This window comes from Pelophylax lessonae (assembly GCF_965119305.1).
Source record: "Pelophylax lessonae genome assembly, chromosome: 1".
NCBI classification, from domain to species: Eukaryota; Metazoa; Chordata; class Amphibia; order Anura; family Ranidae; genus Pelophylax; species Pelophylax lessonae.
The window spans coordinates 882,860,448-882,877,904 of NC_138768.1; the positions used below are offsets into that span (position 1 = coordinate 882,860,448).

The 17,457-nt window shown below is 40.9% G+C and overlaps 1 protein-coding gene across 1 annotated transcript in view; it reads right to left on the reverse strand.

The window, feature by feature from the left end:
- Nucleotides 1-17,457, reverse strand: part of LOC309550673 (cytosolic phospholipase A2 gamma-like) — a gene marked incomplete at its 3' end in the record, with an annotated part of 276,802 nt that overhangs the window by 7,637 nt on the left and 251,708 nt on the right. Inside the window, exon 6 of the mRNA XM_082251007.1 lies at nt 505-613. Within this exon, the coding sequence (XP_082107133.1) occupies nt 505-613 (109 nt within the window). The remainder of the gene's footprint in view (nt 1-504; nt 614-17,457) is intronic.

Below are 17,457 nucleotides of genomic sequence, written 5' to 3' on the forward strand. Positions count from 1 at the left end.
ACATTGTATTAAAGTGTCATTTCTTCAGTGTTGTTACATGAAAAGATAGAATAAAATATTTACAAAAATGTGAGGGGTGTGCTTACTTTTGTGAGATACTGTATCTACTGCAATAACAAATGGTGAGTAGATATATACAGTATATCTTGGTGACTTTCTTTGCACGTATGTTAAAATAATCCCTCACGTTTTATTTTATTTTTTTGATTCTGGGTTTCATTGTCACTTTATTAAAACTTGAAGGTTTCATTAATAATTTTTTTTTACACCTTTTGCACATATTTTGCTTTTTTTCAGTGCGGTCTTTAATATATTGACATTGATTTTCACATATATTGTGATATATGTATACAGCTACTGATCCAAACTAACCAGATCCCACATCCATGGATATATTACACATTCATCAAGCCCGGATTTTAGTTTTAATTATTCCTTATCATATAGGAATTATACATCCCATATGGTGAGGAGATAGTAAGAATGCTGTTCTAGTAAAGTCACCTGGTTTGTTATCATGTATTTGATACTCTCTCACAGCAGAGTAGATGGGATACGGGACTTCACCGGTCTCACACATCTCCTTGTGACTGGACAGCTTTTCTTCATTGATCTGGAGAAAAAAAAAAGATGAACATTACCAGTGCATGTTCTCCAAGTATCAGTGTACCCCAAGATTCAGTGTTATTAGTAGTGTCTCCCAAGGTTCAGTGATATTAGTTGTCAAGATTATTGAGGAGATTAAATAAAGAAAAGTTGAATTATTTCAAAAGCCATGTATATTCAGTTCTATACAGAGAGATTCTGAACAGTATAGCATCCATCTTGTATGGGGTCATTAAAAGTTTATGTTCTTTTGAGCAAGATGCCTTTACAGAGAGTCTTAAGTTCTACAGAAGATCTTTGTATGTCTTTACATCATAAATAATGAGGCTCTTTTTACATCTCATCAGATACGAGTCAGTTAGCCAGACACCATACCAGTCACTGATGGCCAGTCCAGCTTATAATCTTATCTGCGTAAAACAATGAACAATAAGTTCAGTATATTTCTTTTTTTTAAAGGTTCATCTAAAAATACGTTTTAGAAAGCATCCTCATGTGTAAGATGTATATTAACAACAGTGTATTGTTCTATTATTGATGAACTTGGAATATATAATGTTATATATATATATATATATATATATATATATATATATATATATACACACTAGAATACTTTTCTATTATGTGTAAGGACTTATGTGTCTTGAAGCTAATTAACTTCTTTTTAGAAACATTTTAAGGTTCCTTAAGTTTTATGATCATTTTAAATACTATATCCTAGCCAAAGAGTCTGAAGGGTTTTGACAGGATCCAAATGATTTAATTACTTTTGCCTAGCCAGAGGTTGTAAGGTTATCAGTATAATAATAGTGCTATTATATGCTAAATACTGAATCTAATAAGTAATACAATACTGCCCCCTTTGGTGACTGCTACTAAATGTAGTATATGGGTAAATCAGTCATTTCCAAACACTATATATCGTATTAATAATATATCCTTATTAAATGGCATTACCAGGTTCAATTTTTACCTAGATACATGATGGAAATATTAGATGGATATGTATATACCATGAGAGTATGGATAGATTATTATATTGTTTTTATGATTATTCTTAACTGAAGAACTTATCATATAATTTTAATATCCAATATACTGGATGACAACCAATGGGGATAAAGTTCCTACTTCTGGGTTTGGCTTATGGTAATTTTACTGTCCTTTTGTTCAGCACAATATAAAAAGGGAAACCCAGATGTAATAGGACACACACATTACAACAACATTCATTACACTTCCAACACACACGCTACTTACATCCATACATATACTCATCTATACATACTCCATCTTGCTCCATCCTTTATCTGAAATTTTGAAGGACGCCAGACAAAACTCCTCCCTAACTGGCCACCATTTTGGAAAGGCAGCCATCTTAAGGACTCTGGGAACGACCATTTTAAGCTAGCAGCCATTTTAAATGTGGTAAATATACCTTGCTGTATATCTGATTATTATTTACTATTGTTTATTTCCTTTCTTATATGTGTTATATTTCATATTTAAGGGTAACGAGATTACAGTCCCAGCCGTATGAACCATATTAGATTTTTCCCTAAAAACTGATTTTTGTTTTTATACATTTTTTTATCAATATCAAGTTCAGCGCAATATTAGCGATTTAGTCTCCCGTTTTGCATAGCCTATTCTCACTCCAACTGCAGCGGAGTGACTGTTGGCTGCGCAATTCGCAGACAATTGTGGTCTGATTATATAGAACACTTTTATATATGGTTTCTACTATACCTGGGGAAAACGTAATCTTGCTTTCTTTTTAATTTTATCATTGAGCTACATATCACATTGCATTTATCGTTTTAATTTTGTATTTTATGTAAAAGTTATCTCTTTGTGTTACCTCAAATCTAACCATTTATTGTGAGTCCATGTCTTGTGAATAAATATACTTATATATTCCCTACTGTAGACTGTATTCACTAAGATTGGTATATGCTGTTAAAAAGAAATTGATCGATTAAAAAGAACTCGTTACATATTGATTTGTGGAAATAAGTTGAGATTCTCCTAACTTACAGATCTTTGCTTATTTGCTTATTTACATAAATAGACACTGTTATATCAGAGCAGTATTGATAGGTAGGTGCAACATTTTTTCTCTCACACAATCTGTGCAAGCATTACCCACCTATGGCAGAATATCAGGGCAAAGGATGAGAAGATTTTGTGACCGATCTCCAGAAAGAGTTCGACCACAAAATAATCTACCATATCCGAACTTACGTTCATTTTTTCTAGTCTTAAATCAGCTTTATTCTTGCATATCAAAACTTTTGAAGGGTATAGATATTAAGAGCTCAATCCTTTAGTCCTTCGCATTAAAATCTTCCCCTCTTTTTTGAAGAGATTTATCTGACCTTCAAAAAAGTGTGGGAGAACAATTCTCAACAGTGTTCTAAGAAGATGATGGGTCTCCTAATAGACGAATATCAGAGAAAATTTGGAGAGATAGACCAAAATATTGATAGAATCTATTTGGAACTAACCCCCTTTAAATCACATCCTCTATATGCAGATCAAAATGACAAATTGAAAAAAGATCTGGAAGAGTATAATAGGGAAATATTAAAAAAGAAGGAATCGAAATTCCTGTGCGATAAACAAGCTTTTCAAGAGGGTAAGGCCTATAGGTGGCATCAAGGATCTGCACTCAGAAACAACACCTACAATCATGAGCCCCCCTAGACACTATTCCTATGCCTCAGACAATTCCTCCGTGCCCTCGAATTCTTCAAAATTGGCTAAAAACACCAGGCTGCTTAAAAGACGCCGTCATGGTGAGGGACCTGCCAACGATCCTTCCAAAACTCCAGTTACAAAATCCACTATGTTTCCCCACCCCCGCACCCCCCGAGGCTTCAAAAGAAGTATTTCCTCTACTCTGGGAGATCTACCAGACTCTCACAGTAGGGCCCCCATTGATGTCACATAGATAAATACTTCAAACTTTGACACCAAAAATCCCCACAATTTTTTTTTAGGGAAAGCACAAGGGTCTCCAATAGTGATGTCGCGAACATAAAATTTAATGTTCGCGAACGGCGAACGCAAACTTCCGCAAATGTTCGCTAACCGGCGAACATTGCGAACCGCCATAGACTTCAATAGGCAGGTGAATTTTAAAACCCACAGGGACTCTTTCTGGCCACAATAGTAATGGAAAAGTTGTTTCAAGGGGACTAACGCCTGGACTGTGGCATGCTGGAGGGGGATCCATGGCAAAACTCCCATGGAAAATTACGTAGTTGACGCAGAGTCGGGTTTTAATCCATAAAGGGCATAAATCACCTAACATTCCTAAATTGTTTGGAATAACGTGCTTTAAATCATTCAGTGTGTGTATACGATCAGGTATGATGTTGTATCGATCAGGTAGTGTAAGGGTTACGCCCGCTTCACAGTGACAGACCAAACTCTGAGAGACCAAACTCCCCATTTAACGCACCGCAAACATCTGCAAACAGACCAGAACCGACCAAAATGGAACAGGGCTTTAAGGGTTAGGGTTAGGGTTAGGTTTAGTGTTAGGGGATACGGTTAGGGTTATGGTGAGATACTTAGGGTTAGAGTTAGTAACCCTACCCCTATGCCTCTAACCCTAACCCTCTAACCCTAAGCACTAAAAATAACCCTAACCTTAGCCCTGACCCTAACCCAAGCCCTAACCCTAACCCTAGCCCTAACCCTAATTCTAATTTTTTTTCTGGTTCTGGACATGCTACAGAGCTGAAACTTCACAGGTACACTTTTTAGACCCCCCAGACACCAAATCACACAAAAAAAGTTCTTAATAATTGTCATTTTTGATAGAGAGCCAATTATTGGAAAAATTAAAAAAAAATAAAAATATAAAATTTCTTTGGATTTAGTGTCTGGGGGGTCTAAAAAGTGTACCTGTGAAGTTTCAGCTATGTAGCATGTCCGGAACCAGAAAAAAATTACAAATTAGGGTTAGGGCTAGGGTTAGGGTTAGGGTTAGGACTAGGGCTAGGGGGTTAAGTTTAAGGTTAGAGGGTTAGGGTTAGGGTTAGGGCTAGGTTTAGGGTTAGGGTTATTTTTATGGCTAGGCTTGGAGGGTTAGGGTTAAGGTTAGAGGGTTAGGGTTATGTTTAGAGGGTTAGGGGATAGGGTTAGGGTTAAGGTGAGATACTTAGGGTTAGAGTTAGTAACCCTACCCCTACCCCTTAGTTACATAGTTACATAGTTAGTGAGGTTGAAAAAAGACAACAGTCCATCCAGTTCAACCTATGATGTGTGTGTGTGTTTGCTTTTAACCAAACATTGTATACCCCTGTATGTTGTGGTCTCTAAGGTGACCATCTAACAGTTTTTTGAAACTATCAATGCTCCCTGCTGATACGACTGCTTGTGGAAGAGAATTCCACATCCTTACCGCTCTTACAGTGAAGAACCCCTTACGCATTTTAAGGTTAAACTGCCTTTCCTCTAGTTTTAGTGAGTGGCCACGCGTCTTATTGTATTCCCTTACTCTGAATAGTTTGTTCCTTATGCTAGGGTCACCAGTACAGTATTTGTACATTGATATCATATAACCCCTCAATCGTCTCTTCTCCAGAGAGAATAAGTTCAGTGCTTGTAGCCTTTCCTCATAGCTAATGTTCTCCATTCCCCTAATTATTTTTGTTGCCCTTCTCTGGACTCTTTCCAGTTCCAGCACATCCTTCCTGAGGACCGGTGCCCAGAACTGGACAGCATACTCCAGATGTGGCCGGACCAGAATCTTGTAGAGAGGGAGAATAATGTCTTTATTTCTGGAGTGAATCCCCTTTTTTATACATCCCATGCCACTGCCAAGCCTGTTGTCTACCAGTACCCCCAAGTCTTTTTCCATCTTAGACTCACCCAGAGGTTCCCCCCCTAGTGAGTAGCTTGCTTTCTGGTTTTTGGCCCCCAAGTGCATTACTTTACATTTTTCAACATTAAACCTCATCTGCCATGTAGTTGCCCACCCCGTTATTTTGTTCAGGTCTGCTTGTAAGGTTTCCACATCCTGCATAGAAGATATTGGCCTGCTTAGTTTAGTATCATCCACAAATACTGAGATTGTACTAGATATCCCCTCCTCTAGATCATTTATGAATAAATTAAACAGGATTGGTCCCAGGACCGAACCCTGGGGGACCCCACTTTCCACACCCGCCCAATCCGAGTACTCCCCATTAATCATCACCCTCTGGACTCTCCCCTGGAGCCAGTTCTCTATCCAGGTACTCACCTTATGGTCCATACCTACCTTCCTTAGTTTGTACAGTAAGCGTTTGTGGGGAACAGTGTCAAAGGCCTTTGCAAAGTCCAGATACACCACATCCACCGGCTTACCTTTATCTAGGTGGCAGCTCACTTCATCGTAGAAGGTTAATAGATTTGTTTGGCAAGAACTATTTTTCATAAATCCATGCTGATTGCTACTAATAATACCGTTTTCATTACTAAAGTCTTGTATGTGGTCCCCTCCAAAATCTTGCAGACTACAGATGTTAGGCTGACCGGCCTATAGTTCCCCGGAATACACCTCGGCCCCTTTTTAAATATTGGTACCACGTTGGCTTTTTTCCAATCAGCTGGCACCATACCCATCTGTAAACTATCCTTAAAGATCAAGAATAAGGGTCTGGCAATCACCTGGCTGAGCTCTTTAAGAACCCTCGGGTGCAAGCCATCCGGTCCCGGTGATTTATTTATGTTAAGTTTCTCTAGTTTAGTTCTAAGTCTATCTTCTGTTAGCCATGGTGGCACTTCCTGAGGTGTGTTGTTTAGTTCGGCCTTACAAGCTGGGTTCGTGTAGCCCCCCGATTCTTTTGTGAAGACTGAAGAGAAGAAATGATTTAACACTTCCGCCTTTTCTCTGTCCTCAGTGGCCATATTACCTTTGTCATCTTTTATGGGGCCAATGTGTTCTGGCCTCGCTTTCTTACTATTTATATACTTAAAGAACTTCTTGGGGTTCTTTTTACTCTTCTCCACTATATGTCTCTCATGTTCTATTTTAGCCGCCCTGATTTCGCCTTTACATTTCTTATTACACTCTTTGTAATGCTTAAATGCTGCCAATGACCCCTCAGTCTTGTATTTTTTGAAGGCCCTTTCTTTAGCACTAATATACATTTTTATGTTGGAGTTTAGCCACCCAGGGTTTAATTTTGCTCTTTTAAATTTATTTCCCTTTGGAATGCACTGGTCAATCCCCTTGTTAAGTATGCTCTTGAAGCACTCCCATTTTTCCTCCGTGTTCTTTGTTCCCAGGGTTCTATCCCAATTGATATTTTCTAGCAGCGAGCGCAGTTTTGGGAAATTGGCTCTTTTGAAATTCAGCGTCCTTATATTAACCCTCTGCCTCCTATAACTGTAATTAATACTGAAACTTATTGACCTATGGTCACTGTTTCCTAAGTTGTCCCGTATTTCTATATCCGTGATCAGGTCTGAATTGTTGGTAATCAGCAGGTCAAGCACCGCATCTTTTCTCGTCGGTGCATTCACCATCTGACCCATGAAATTGTCCTGCAAAACATTTAGGAACTGCCTAGCCTTGGCTGAGTGTGCGGTTCCTTCTGCCCAGTCTATATCTGGATAATTAAAGTCCCCCATTATAATGACGTTTCCCGTCCTTGCTGCCAATCCTATCTGTAAAATGAGGTCCGCCTCCCCCTCCTCCCTCAGGTTGGGGGGCCTATAGCATACGCCCAATATTACCTTCCCCACCGTGCCTTCCCTTTGAAGCTCTACCCATAGGGATTCTGCCTCGTCCATAGCTCCATTATTATCATCCCTCATATTTACCTGTATACTGTTCTTAATATACAGACATACCCCTCCCCCTTTTTTACCTTCTCTATCTCTGCGATAAAGGGAATATCCCTGAATGGACGCCATCCAATCATGAGAGCTGTCAAACCAAGTCTCAGTTATCCCCACAAAATCTAAGTCCTCCTCAAACATCAGCAGCTCCAGCTCTCCCATCTTGTTGGCCAGGCTTCTGGCATTGGTATACAAACCTCTTAATTTTGACCGGTTACATTTATCCTCATTTGATGTTTTTAGGCTACTCTCTTGATTTTTCCCCATACCCACCCTGGGTATAGGAGCTCCGAACACCCTACTGCTAATGCCCCCATTTCTGCCCTCTGAAACTTGCTTACCGCTGGCTAATTCTACATCTGTACCCTCCCCCCCATTCCCTAGTTTAAAAGCCCATCTAACTTTTTGGCCATCCTCTAACCCCTCTAACCCTAACCCTCTAACCCTAAGCACTAAAAATAACCCTAACCTTAGCCCTGACCCTAACCCTAGCCCTAACCCTAATTCTATTTTTTTTCCTGGTTCTGGACATGCTACAGAGCTGAAACTTCACAGGTACACCTTTTAGACCCACCAGACAATAAATCCAAAGAAATGTTTTTTTTTTTTAATTTTTTTTTTCCAATAATTGGCTCTCTATCAAAAATGACAATTTTTAAGAACTTTTTTGTGTGATTTAGTGTCTGGGGGTCTAAAAAGTGTACCTGTGAAGTTTCAGCTCTGTAGCATGTCCAGAACCAGAAAAAAAGATAATTTTTCAGTAGAGCAGGGATGGTGGGAACCCTCCTTTTACACCTATATGATCTTTTTTTTCTGGTTCTGGACATGCTAAAGAGCTGAAACTTCACAGGTACGCTTTTTAGACCCCCCAGACACTAAATCCAAATAATTTTTTTTTTTAATTTTTCCAATAATTGTCTCTCTATCAAAAATGACAATTTTTAAGAACTTTTTTTGTGTGATTTAGTGTCTGGGGGGGGGGGGGGGTCTAAAAAAGTGTACCTGTGAAGTTTCAGCTCTGTAGCATGTCCAGAACCAGAAAAAAAGATAATTTTTCAGTAGAGCAGGGATGGTGGGACCCTCCTTTTACACCTATATGATCTTTTTTTTTTCTGGTTCTGGGCATGCTACAGAGCTGAAACTTCACAGGTACACTTTTTAGACCCCCCCCCCCCCCCCGACACTAATCCCAAAAAAGTCATGCCTGCCTCCAAAAATGCCTGATAAATATATAAAAAAAAAATAAAAGCAGACTGAAATACCAGCCCTAAAAAGGGCTTTTTGGGGTGCTGTCAGGATGCTGTCCTTACAGCAGGAGTGGACACAGAACACTGGCCTAGCTAATGATTTCCCTATCAATTCAGCAGCAACAGCAGCCCTCTCCCTGCTCTAACTAACACTGCAGCTTCAGAATGAATCTAAGATGGATGCTGCCCTTGCTTTTTTTATAGGAGGTGGGAGGGTCTGGGAGGGAGGGTATGCTGATTGGCTGGAATGTGTCTGCTGACTGTGAGGTACAGGGTCAAAGTTTGCTCAATGATGATGTATAGGAGGCGGACCGAACATTGCATATGTTCGCCCACCGAGGCGAACGCGAACATGCGAAGTTCAACGGGAACTGTTCGGGACATCTCTAGTCTCCAATCCTTCAAAAAGAACAGGGACTGACACCCAAGAAAACCAACACATAAACCAATTAAACATAATCAGTTTATCTTCACATGCACTATCCCCTGAGGAAATTCAAGTTCTCTCTAAAGGTCTCATCTTTTGCCCGGGAACATTGTCTGGACAAATTTGAGACCATAAAAGATCTACACCTATACACTAGGAAACTTTTATTGAACAGCACGTACACTAAAAACACTGCCAATACCACTTGTACACTCAGTGAACATCAAGCCTTAGCTAATTTGGAGGCCCTTCTGGAAGAAAATGAACCCCTTGACCTCATAGATAGAATTGACATTCAAACACTGCTGAAACAAAATTGAGGACCCTGAATTGCTAACCCTTTCGTCACAAGATGTACAAAAACTCAAAAGACCATCTAGCATCTACCCATCTCCCAGTATGAACCACGCTATTTCCACTTTCCTGAAACTTGTATCTCAGGAAATTAAAACATTTAAAGTAGGTCCTAATAATAGAAAAATAGGAAATATGAACTTGGAGGAGAAAAAAGCATTACAAACCCTTTTTATGTGTTAGTGAATGCTGCCTAGTGAATGCTGCCTATTATGAAAACATAATCTCTAAATAAAACTTGGGACTTCATAAGGAACGGTTTTTCAAGAACCCTCACATTTTTGCACTAAGAAGGTTTACAAAAGCACCACAACCCCCACAGGGAGACCCATTATCTCCGGCAATGGGGCTATTACGGAGAATTTGAGCAGAGTCATAGATCAACATCTTAGGCCATTTGTTGCAAGCATCCCCTCATATATCCAAGACACAATCCACTTACTATGTGTATTGGATGGAATTCATATACCGTCTGACACTATTCTTGTTACAATAGATGTGGAGGCTCTGTATAGTTCCATACCGCACGACTTAGGTCTAGCCGCTATACGACGAATCCTATCACAAATCAATGACATCGAAAAGCCTTTCAATTAATTTATTATATCCTCCTTGGATTTTGAAGGTTCCCACTACCTCCAGGTACAGGGTGTTGCTATGGGCACGTGATGTGCCCCGACATATGCCAATCTGTACCTGGGGGAGTGGGAATGAACGTTATTCATTGACGATGACTTCTCAATGTATATGGACCACATTCTCATGTGGTACCGCTACATCGATGATGTCTTCGTCCTGTGGGATGGCCCTAGATCCTTGCTTATGGAGTGTTTGGACTCCTTGAATCACAATTCACTAAACCTCAAATTTACCATGCAGTGTGATATTTTGGCAGCAACTTTCCTGGATGTAAGAATTTTGAGAACTGACAGCAATATGCTGTCATGTGTCTTCCGGAAGCCCACTGTTTGGAACACCATCCTACATGCAAGCAGCTTCCATCCCAAGCCACTCATCACATCCATCCCTTACAGTCAATATTTGAGATCCAGATGAATTTGTACTAACAAGGGATGATTTACTAAAGAGGGCAACATCCTACAATGACTCTTAGAAAGGGGATATAGCGGTAAATGTCTGAAGAAAGCCTTCAAAAGAGTTAAAAAGCTATCTAGGCAGGATCTTCTCTTTAAGAAAAAAGTTTGTTTGGGTAGGTTCATTTCTTAGTTAATTCTTTTTTTGTGAACCCCAGCAGACCCCTACAAACGCTGGCCAGGGTTGTGGAGAAGAGTCCCTTGTGCTCTTTATTGTGGGGAGCTGATGCTTTGCTGGGGGTGTTCCAAGCTACCCCCCCAAGTTGAGGGCATGTGGCCTGGTAAAATTCAGGGGAGTGCAAGTTCCCTCTCCCCCCCCCCCCTTTCCTGGCCAGCCGGGCTGCTCGCTCGGATTAAGGGTCTGGTGATGATTTTTAGGGGGACCGCATGCATTTATTTCATGAGGTATTCACTTAAAATTCATAACAGATCAATTCTATTTTCATTCTTGTAGGATGTGCTACAGCAACAGTGACATTTACAAATAAAAAATGATACAGTATAAATTGACATTTTTTTAAAATTGACAGATTTGGCTCCCATTGATTTCTATGGGGTATGGGGTCAGCATCCTTACTTCTTTGAAGTTCACCAAAAAACACCCAAGCCAAACCCAGGGCAGTTCAGCTCATCCTTAGTCCTTACACATGCCTCAGATTGCTGGTACTGATAACCTTTGATCTAGAGAAAGAAGCCGGCGCAATGGCATGCATCAGAGTTTTATTTAATGCAGAGTATTACACCCACACATAAGTCAAAATGTTTTAGCCATCCAGGCCTTTTCATGCCCAGCAATGAAAGTCATGAAAAAGGCCTGGATGGCCAAAACATGTTGACTTATTTAAAATTAATCAATTGAATAGGAAATATAGTCCATGCAAAGGATGAAGGGCCCCGTGTGGATAAAGATGCACTCAGAACAAATGCTGTGGTCTTGAAACTACAAATCCACCACCAGATAGAATGGCCTCTCACCTCAAAGCACTGACCACAAAGGGTCAAATCACCAGGACAGATTCCACTTGCAACTGAACACTGACGATAACACCTTTGGCAGAGTGGATGGATGGGATGATCCCAGTTGCTCCAAATACCTCCAGGCGAGAGGACAATGTACCTGGATCCTCTGTTCTGCAGGACCCCAGTTATCTATTTCCTCCCTAAGATCCACAAAAACAGTGAGTGTCCTCCTGGCCGACCAATTGTTAACGGCATCGATTCATTGTCCTCTCGCTTGGGGCAATATATCGATACTTATCTTCAACCGCTGGTGGTACAAACAAAGGCGTATCTCAAGGATACTAAACATATTATACAAATCCTGGGTGATTTGTCGTTTACTCCAACAACCATCATGGCAACTGCCGATGTAGGTTCGTTGTATACGATAATAGGTCATAGTGATGCACAAACAGCGGTTAAATGGGCCTTTGGCTCGTCGGATCTCTCTAGGAAACACAGAAGTTTTCTTTTGAGTAGCCTGTGTTATTGTTTGACCAAGTATTATTTTTGGTATAACAGTGATTTTTTCCTACAGACCAGAGGAGTTGCTATGGGGGCTCGTTTTGCTCCCAGTGTGGCCAATCTCTTCATGGCCCACTGGGAGGAAGGCGTTGTCTTTAAGGATTGCCCACCAGAACTCGTCTGTTACAGGCGTTACATAGACGACCTCATCCTAATTTGGGATGGGGATCGAGAGGGTCTGGAAAAATTCAAAGAGAGAATGAATGATAATAACAAAAATATTGTCCTTACATGGAACATCAGTTCTGATCAAGTAGTGTTTTTGGACCTAGTCATTTCACAAGACAAGGATCGGTTTAAGACTTGCAATTACTTCAAGCCCACCGACCGCAATTCGTACATACCTCTAGACAGTTGTCACCATCGGATGTGGCTATGTAACATCCCAAGGGGTCAGTATGTGCGTTTGAAGCGTAATTGCACGTCAGACACTGACTTCTTGGATCAGTCCAAAACGCTTACGGAAAGATTCCTACAAAAAGGTTATGACGCAGGAACCTTAAATAAAGATCTACAGATAGTAAAGAATCTGGATAGGAAGTCCCTGATAACAAATAAGATCAAGGTAGAAGAGACAGGTCCCAATAATTATAGAATAGTGATGGACTATAGCATACAACATAAAAAGATTGAAAAAATTATTGAGAAGCATTGGTCCATCTTGAAACAAGATAAAATTCTAGGTCCGAATCTTCCGGAAAAAACGCTATTTGTCTATAGGAAAGCCCCTACCCTTAGGGATAGGTTGGCTCCTGGAGTTATTGATCCTCCTATCCAGAGAGAAAATAAACTATTTTCTTTTCTCACAGGTTTCTATGCCTGTGGGAAATGTATATCTTGTAGGACTTCTAAAGTAAACAATAAAAGACGTAAGGAATTTTTTTCCAGTGCTACGGGTCAAGTATATAAAATTGCTGACCTTATCACTTGTTCAACTATTGGAGTTGTTTATATGCTTGAGTGCAGTTGCGGGTTGCAGTATATCGGACGCACATCAAGAGCATTGCACGTCCGTGTGGCCGAGCATATGAATAACATCAAGAAGGGCTTCAGATTTCATTCTGTCTCTAGGCATTTCAGACAGTGCCACAATAGGAACCCACGAGACTTAAAGTTTTGGGGGTTGGAAAAAGTAAAAAAGCATTGGAGAGGTGGAAATTTTGTGAGACAACTGAGTCGACGTGAATCCTATTGGATTTATGAGACGAAAGTCTCAGCGCCAAGAAGGTTAAACGTCGATTTTGACTTGAATTGTTTTATATCCAACCGCTGATATGGGAGTATTTTATTAATATTAAGGTCTTTTATACTGTTGTTGATAGTGATATTGAGGACTGTAATACTATTGATGATACTGATGTGATTGTTTTTATTATTTTGTGAGCTTTGTAATCCGTGAGACAGTGGGTGTGCATTTACGGCTCCATCTTAAACAAAGAATTTTTATAGAAGAAATTTCATAGAAATTTTATTTAAGGATTTTGGAAGTGTTATAATAATATTTATTGTTCCCTATCGTATTCATTTCCTGGTTTTAATACATGGGTGTTTAGCACAATAATATTATTGTTTAATTTTACTTTTAAAATATAGTTAATAATGGTGGATAGTCATGCGTTTTTGTCCCTTATTGTGTTTCTAGATAAGAGGGATAACATTGCATCCTATCATTGTTTTAGCCTTTTTTCTATATTTATTTCAAAATTTACTTTTAAAATATAGTTCATAATGGTGGATAGTCATGCGTTTTTGTCCCCGATTGTGTTTCTAGATAAGAGGGATAACATTGCAGCCTATCATTTTTTTAGTCTTTTTTTAGTCTTTGTCCTATATTTATTTATCCCATTGTCCATTCTTTATACTCTTTATATCCATTAATTATGGCAGTTGATTTGAGGATGGGTAATGTTGTTGTAGTAAGGCTGCTACGTTCTGGCTGTGTCAACGGGGGGTTAACCAGGGCAGTGCTGGTATGTTCGTTCCTGGCTTCAGATGGGTGTGTTAGTGTGACAATGAAAAAACACACAATGGGGCGGGACGGAAGAAGTGAATACCTGGCTGCCTTGTAATCTTATGGACGAGTTGCAGCTCATTGGCTCTATATATTGCGGGGATGACAGGCTCCTACACAAGCCGCTGAGGAAGTCCCTTCCCTTATGGGACGTCACGCGTGCGGAAGGGAGGAGCCGTGAAATCACCCGCTGTCTCACAGAGTCACTGGAGGAAGTGTATGACTGTTCAGCAAGAGAGGATGTGATGTGCCTGCTGTATGCTGTTATTAAGTAAGAGGCTTTCTTATGTTTTAATCAATAAATGTGTTAGACATACTTCACTATGTGCAATCCCTTGCCTTTCTTTGAGTCACACCACTAAGCGAGCAAGCTTTTGGATTGTCTAATCGGTATCCCCTGGAGGTATTTGGAGCAACTGGGATCATCCCATCCATCCACTCTGCCAAAGGTGTTATCGTCAGTGTTCAGTTGCAAGTGGAATCTGTTCTGGTGATTCTACCCTTTGTGGTTAGTGCTTTGAGGAGAGAGGCCATTCTATCTGGTGGTGGATTTGTAGTTTCAAGACCACAGCATTGGCTCTGAGTGCATCTTTATCCACACGGGGCCCTTCATCCTTTGCATGGACTATATTTCCTATTCAATTGATTCATTTTAGTTTTAGCACTGCACTAATTTCCTATCATAGTTTTTGTTTGGGTTATTTAGATTAACTTTGAGTGTCAGCTGCTTTTTGTCTTTAGTGGAGGTGTATGCGCTGATATATTTTCACTTTTGTACATGTTGACTTATTTGTTGCTGTACAAAATCACCCACCAAGGATATGACACCTACAAGAGGTTTACCACATATTCTTTAGAAAAATAATATTCAAATAGACATAAAACTCAAATCAGATGGTGAGTGAACCAGGATGGAACCCCCACTCAAAAGCTTCCCACCAAAAAGCAGTCCTCCCCATACTCCCCTTATTCCTACTCCAATCCCCCCCCACCCACCCTGGAGACCACCCACCGACTTTCCCAGTTAAAACCACACTACCCCCCACCCACCACCACCAATAAACAGCGCCATGACAGCCCCATGGCTATATTTCTCTGCACTGTCTTCTACTATAGTCTGCACACATTACTCCGCCTGCTCTAGCATCGGGTTATATCAGCTGCATTATATGGACACTTATTCTGAATGGAGGTAAGCTTTAAGGACTTTGCAGGCTGGACCAGGTTTTTAGCAGATGGTGTACAATATATAGTAGGGTAGCATTGGGCTTGACAATTCAGGAGGACTATTAGTGCTGACGGGGGATTTATTACTGCCACAGTCCTGCACGCACCTCTCTGGCATGCACCAGAAAACAATTTGGCTTATATGAGGCTATAGCTATAGCTGACAAGATGAAACATACCATCATCAGTTGGCCTATTGGGACACCCCGAGCATAGATATTATTATTATTATACAGGATTTATATAGCGCCAACAGCTTGCGCAGCGCTTTACAGTGTGGGGGAAGACAATACAGTTACAGTACAATTCAATACAGGAGGAATCAGAGGGCCCTGCTCGTTAGAGCTTACAATCTAGAAGGGAGGGTCAAGTGAAACAAAAGGGATGGGCAGATGGATAAAATGGAGGTAGAGTTGTTAGGTGTGGGTAGGATAGGTTTCACTGAAGAGGAGGGTTTTCAGAGATTGCCTAAAAGCTAATAGAGTAGGAGGTAATCGGACAGATAAGGGTAAGGAGTTCCATAGGATTGGAGAGGCTCTGGTAAAGTCCTGGAGGCGAGCATGGGAGGAGGTGAAGAGGGAGCTAGAGAGCAGGAGGTTTTGAGAGGAAAGAAGAGAGCGATTAGGTTGGTATTTTGAGACTAGGCTAGTGATGTAGCTGGGGGCTAAGCTGTGGATTGTTTTGTAAGATGTTGTAAGTATTTTGAATTTAATTCGTTGGGTGAGCGGAAGCCAGTGGAGGGATTGACAGAGAGGAGCAGCGGACACTGAGCGATTGGTAAGATGAATGAGTCTGGCGTCAGCATTCATGATGGATTGAAGGGGGGAGGAGCCTGTGTAGCAAGTAGTTTAGCAACCTCGTCTATAGTGGTGGGGTTGAATGAGGGAAGTAGTGATCGCACCTGTGGGCATGAGGCGTAAAGGATGGCAGGTATCTGAATGGCAATGATCTCCTTATGGATTGTATCAATCTTTTGTTTGAAGTGGTTGGCAATCTCCTGGGCAGTGAGTGAATAAGTGGATGGAGGACGGAGTAGCGAAGAGTTGCCGGGGGCGAGATGACAAGTTGTTTATGAGAGTGATAATATCGGTCTGTTTGGCAGTATGGAGACTGGTATTGTATTTTTGGAGGGCAGATTTATATTGGTTGAAATCTTCCTGAGACTTAGTCTTACGCCATAGGTGCTCAAGAGCATGGCTATGCTTTTTCAGACTTCTAGTGTTATCTGTTTGCCAAGGTTGAAGGGGTCGGGGTCTGATTCGGTGTGTAGTGAGGGGGGCCAGAGTGTCCAGGGAGGGCAAGAGTGAATCGTTGTAGACAGAAGGTTGGTGCAGAACAGGGGTGCAATTTTGTCATAGAGACCACCTATGCATAGAGACCACGGTAGCAGAGTGGAGAAGAGAAGGGTTGAGATGGCGTAGGTTTCTGCGGGTAACTGTAAGGTAGCTGGAGGGAGAGGAGGTGGAGGAGAGAGAGAGAGTGAAACTAATAAGGTAGTGATCAGAGAGAGGGAAAGGATTGTTGGAAAGGTTGTGCGGGGTGCATAGGTAGGAGAAAACAAGGTCAAGGATATTGCCTTCAGAGCGAGTAGAAGCATGCATCCATTGCTTCAGGTCAAAGGAGGAGGTTAGACTGAGAAGTTTGGAAGTGGCAGGAGTGTTAGTATTAACAGGGATGTTGAAGTCGCCGAGATACTGTAGTATATTGGTGGGGTGTAGTGTGGAGATAATTGGAAGGGTAGGTGAGTGGTTTCTGGGGGAAATGTTGGAATAGGGAAGTGTGGGGAGGACTGCTTTTTGAGGGAGAGTGCTTTTGGGTGGGTGTTCATTCAATCCTGGTCCACTCACCATCTGGCTGTTTGAATTGCATGTCCATTTGATGATTACTTTCAATAAAGAATTTGTGGTAAGCCTCTTGTAGGGGTCAGATCCTTGATGGGTCCTTTTGTATATTTATGCATGTTGGAGACACCTCCCCTTATACTCATAGGGTTGTATACAAAAATACACTCCCGGATATAATTGGGGTTTTTGTTCTGCACTTATCTGTGGCTGTACTACTCTGCATTAAATAAAACTTATACTGATACATGCCGTTGTGCCGGGTTCTATTTCTCGGATCAAG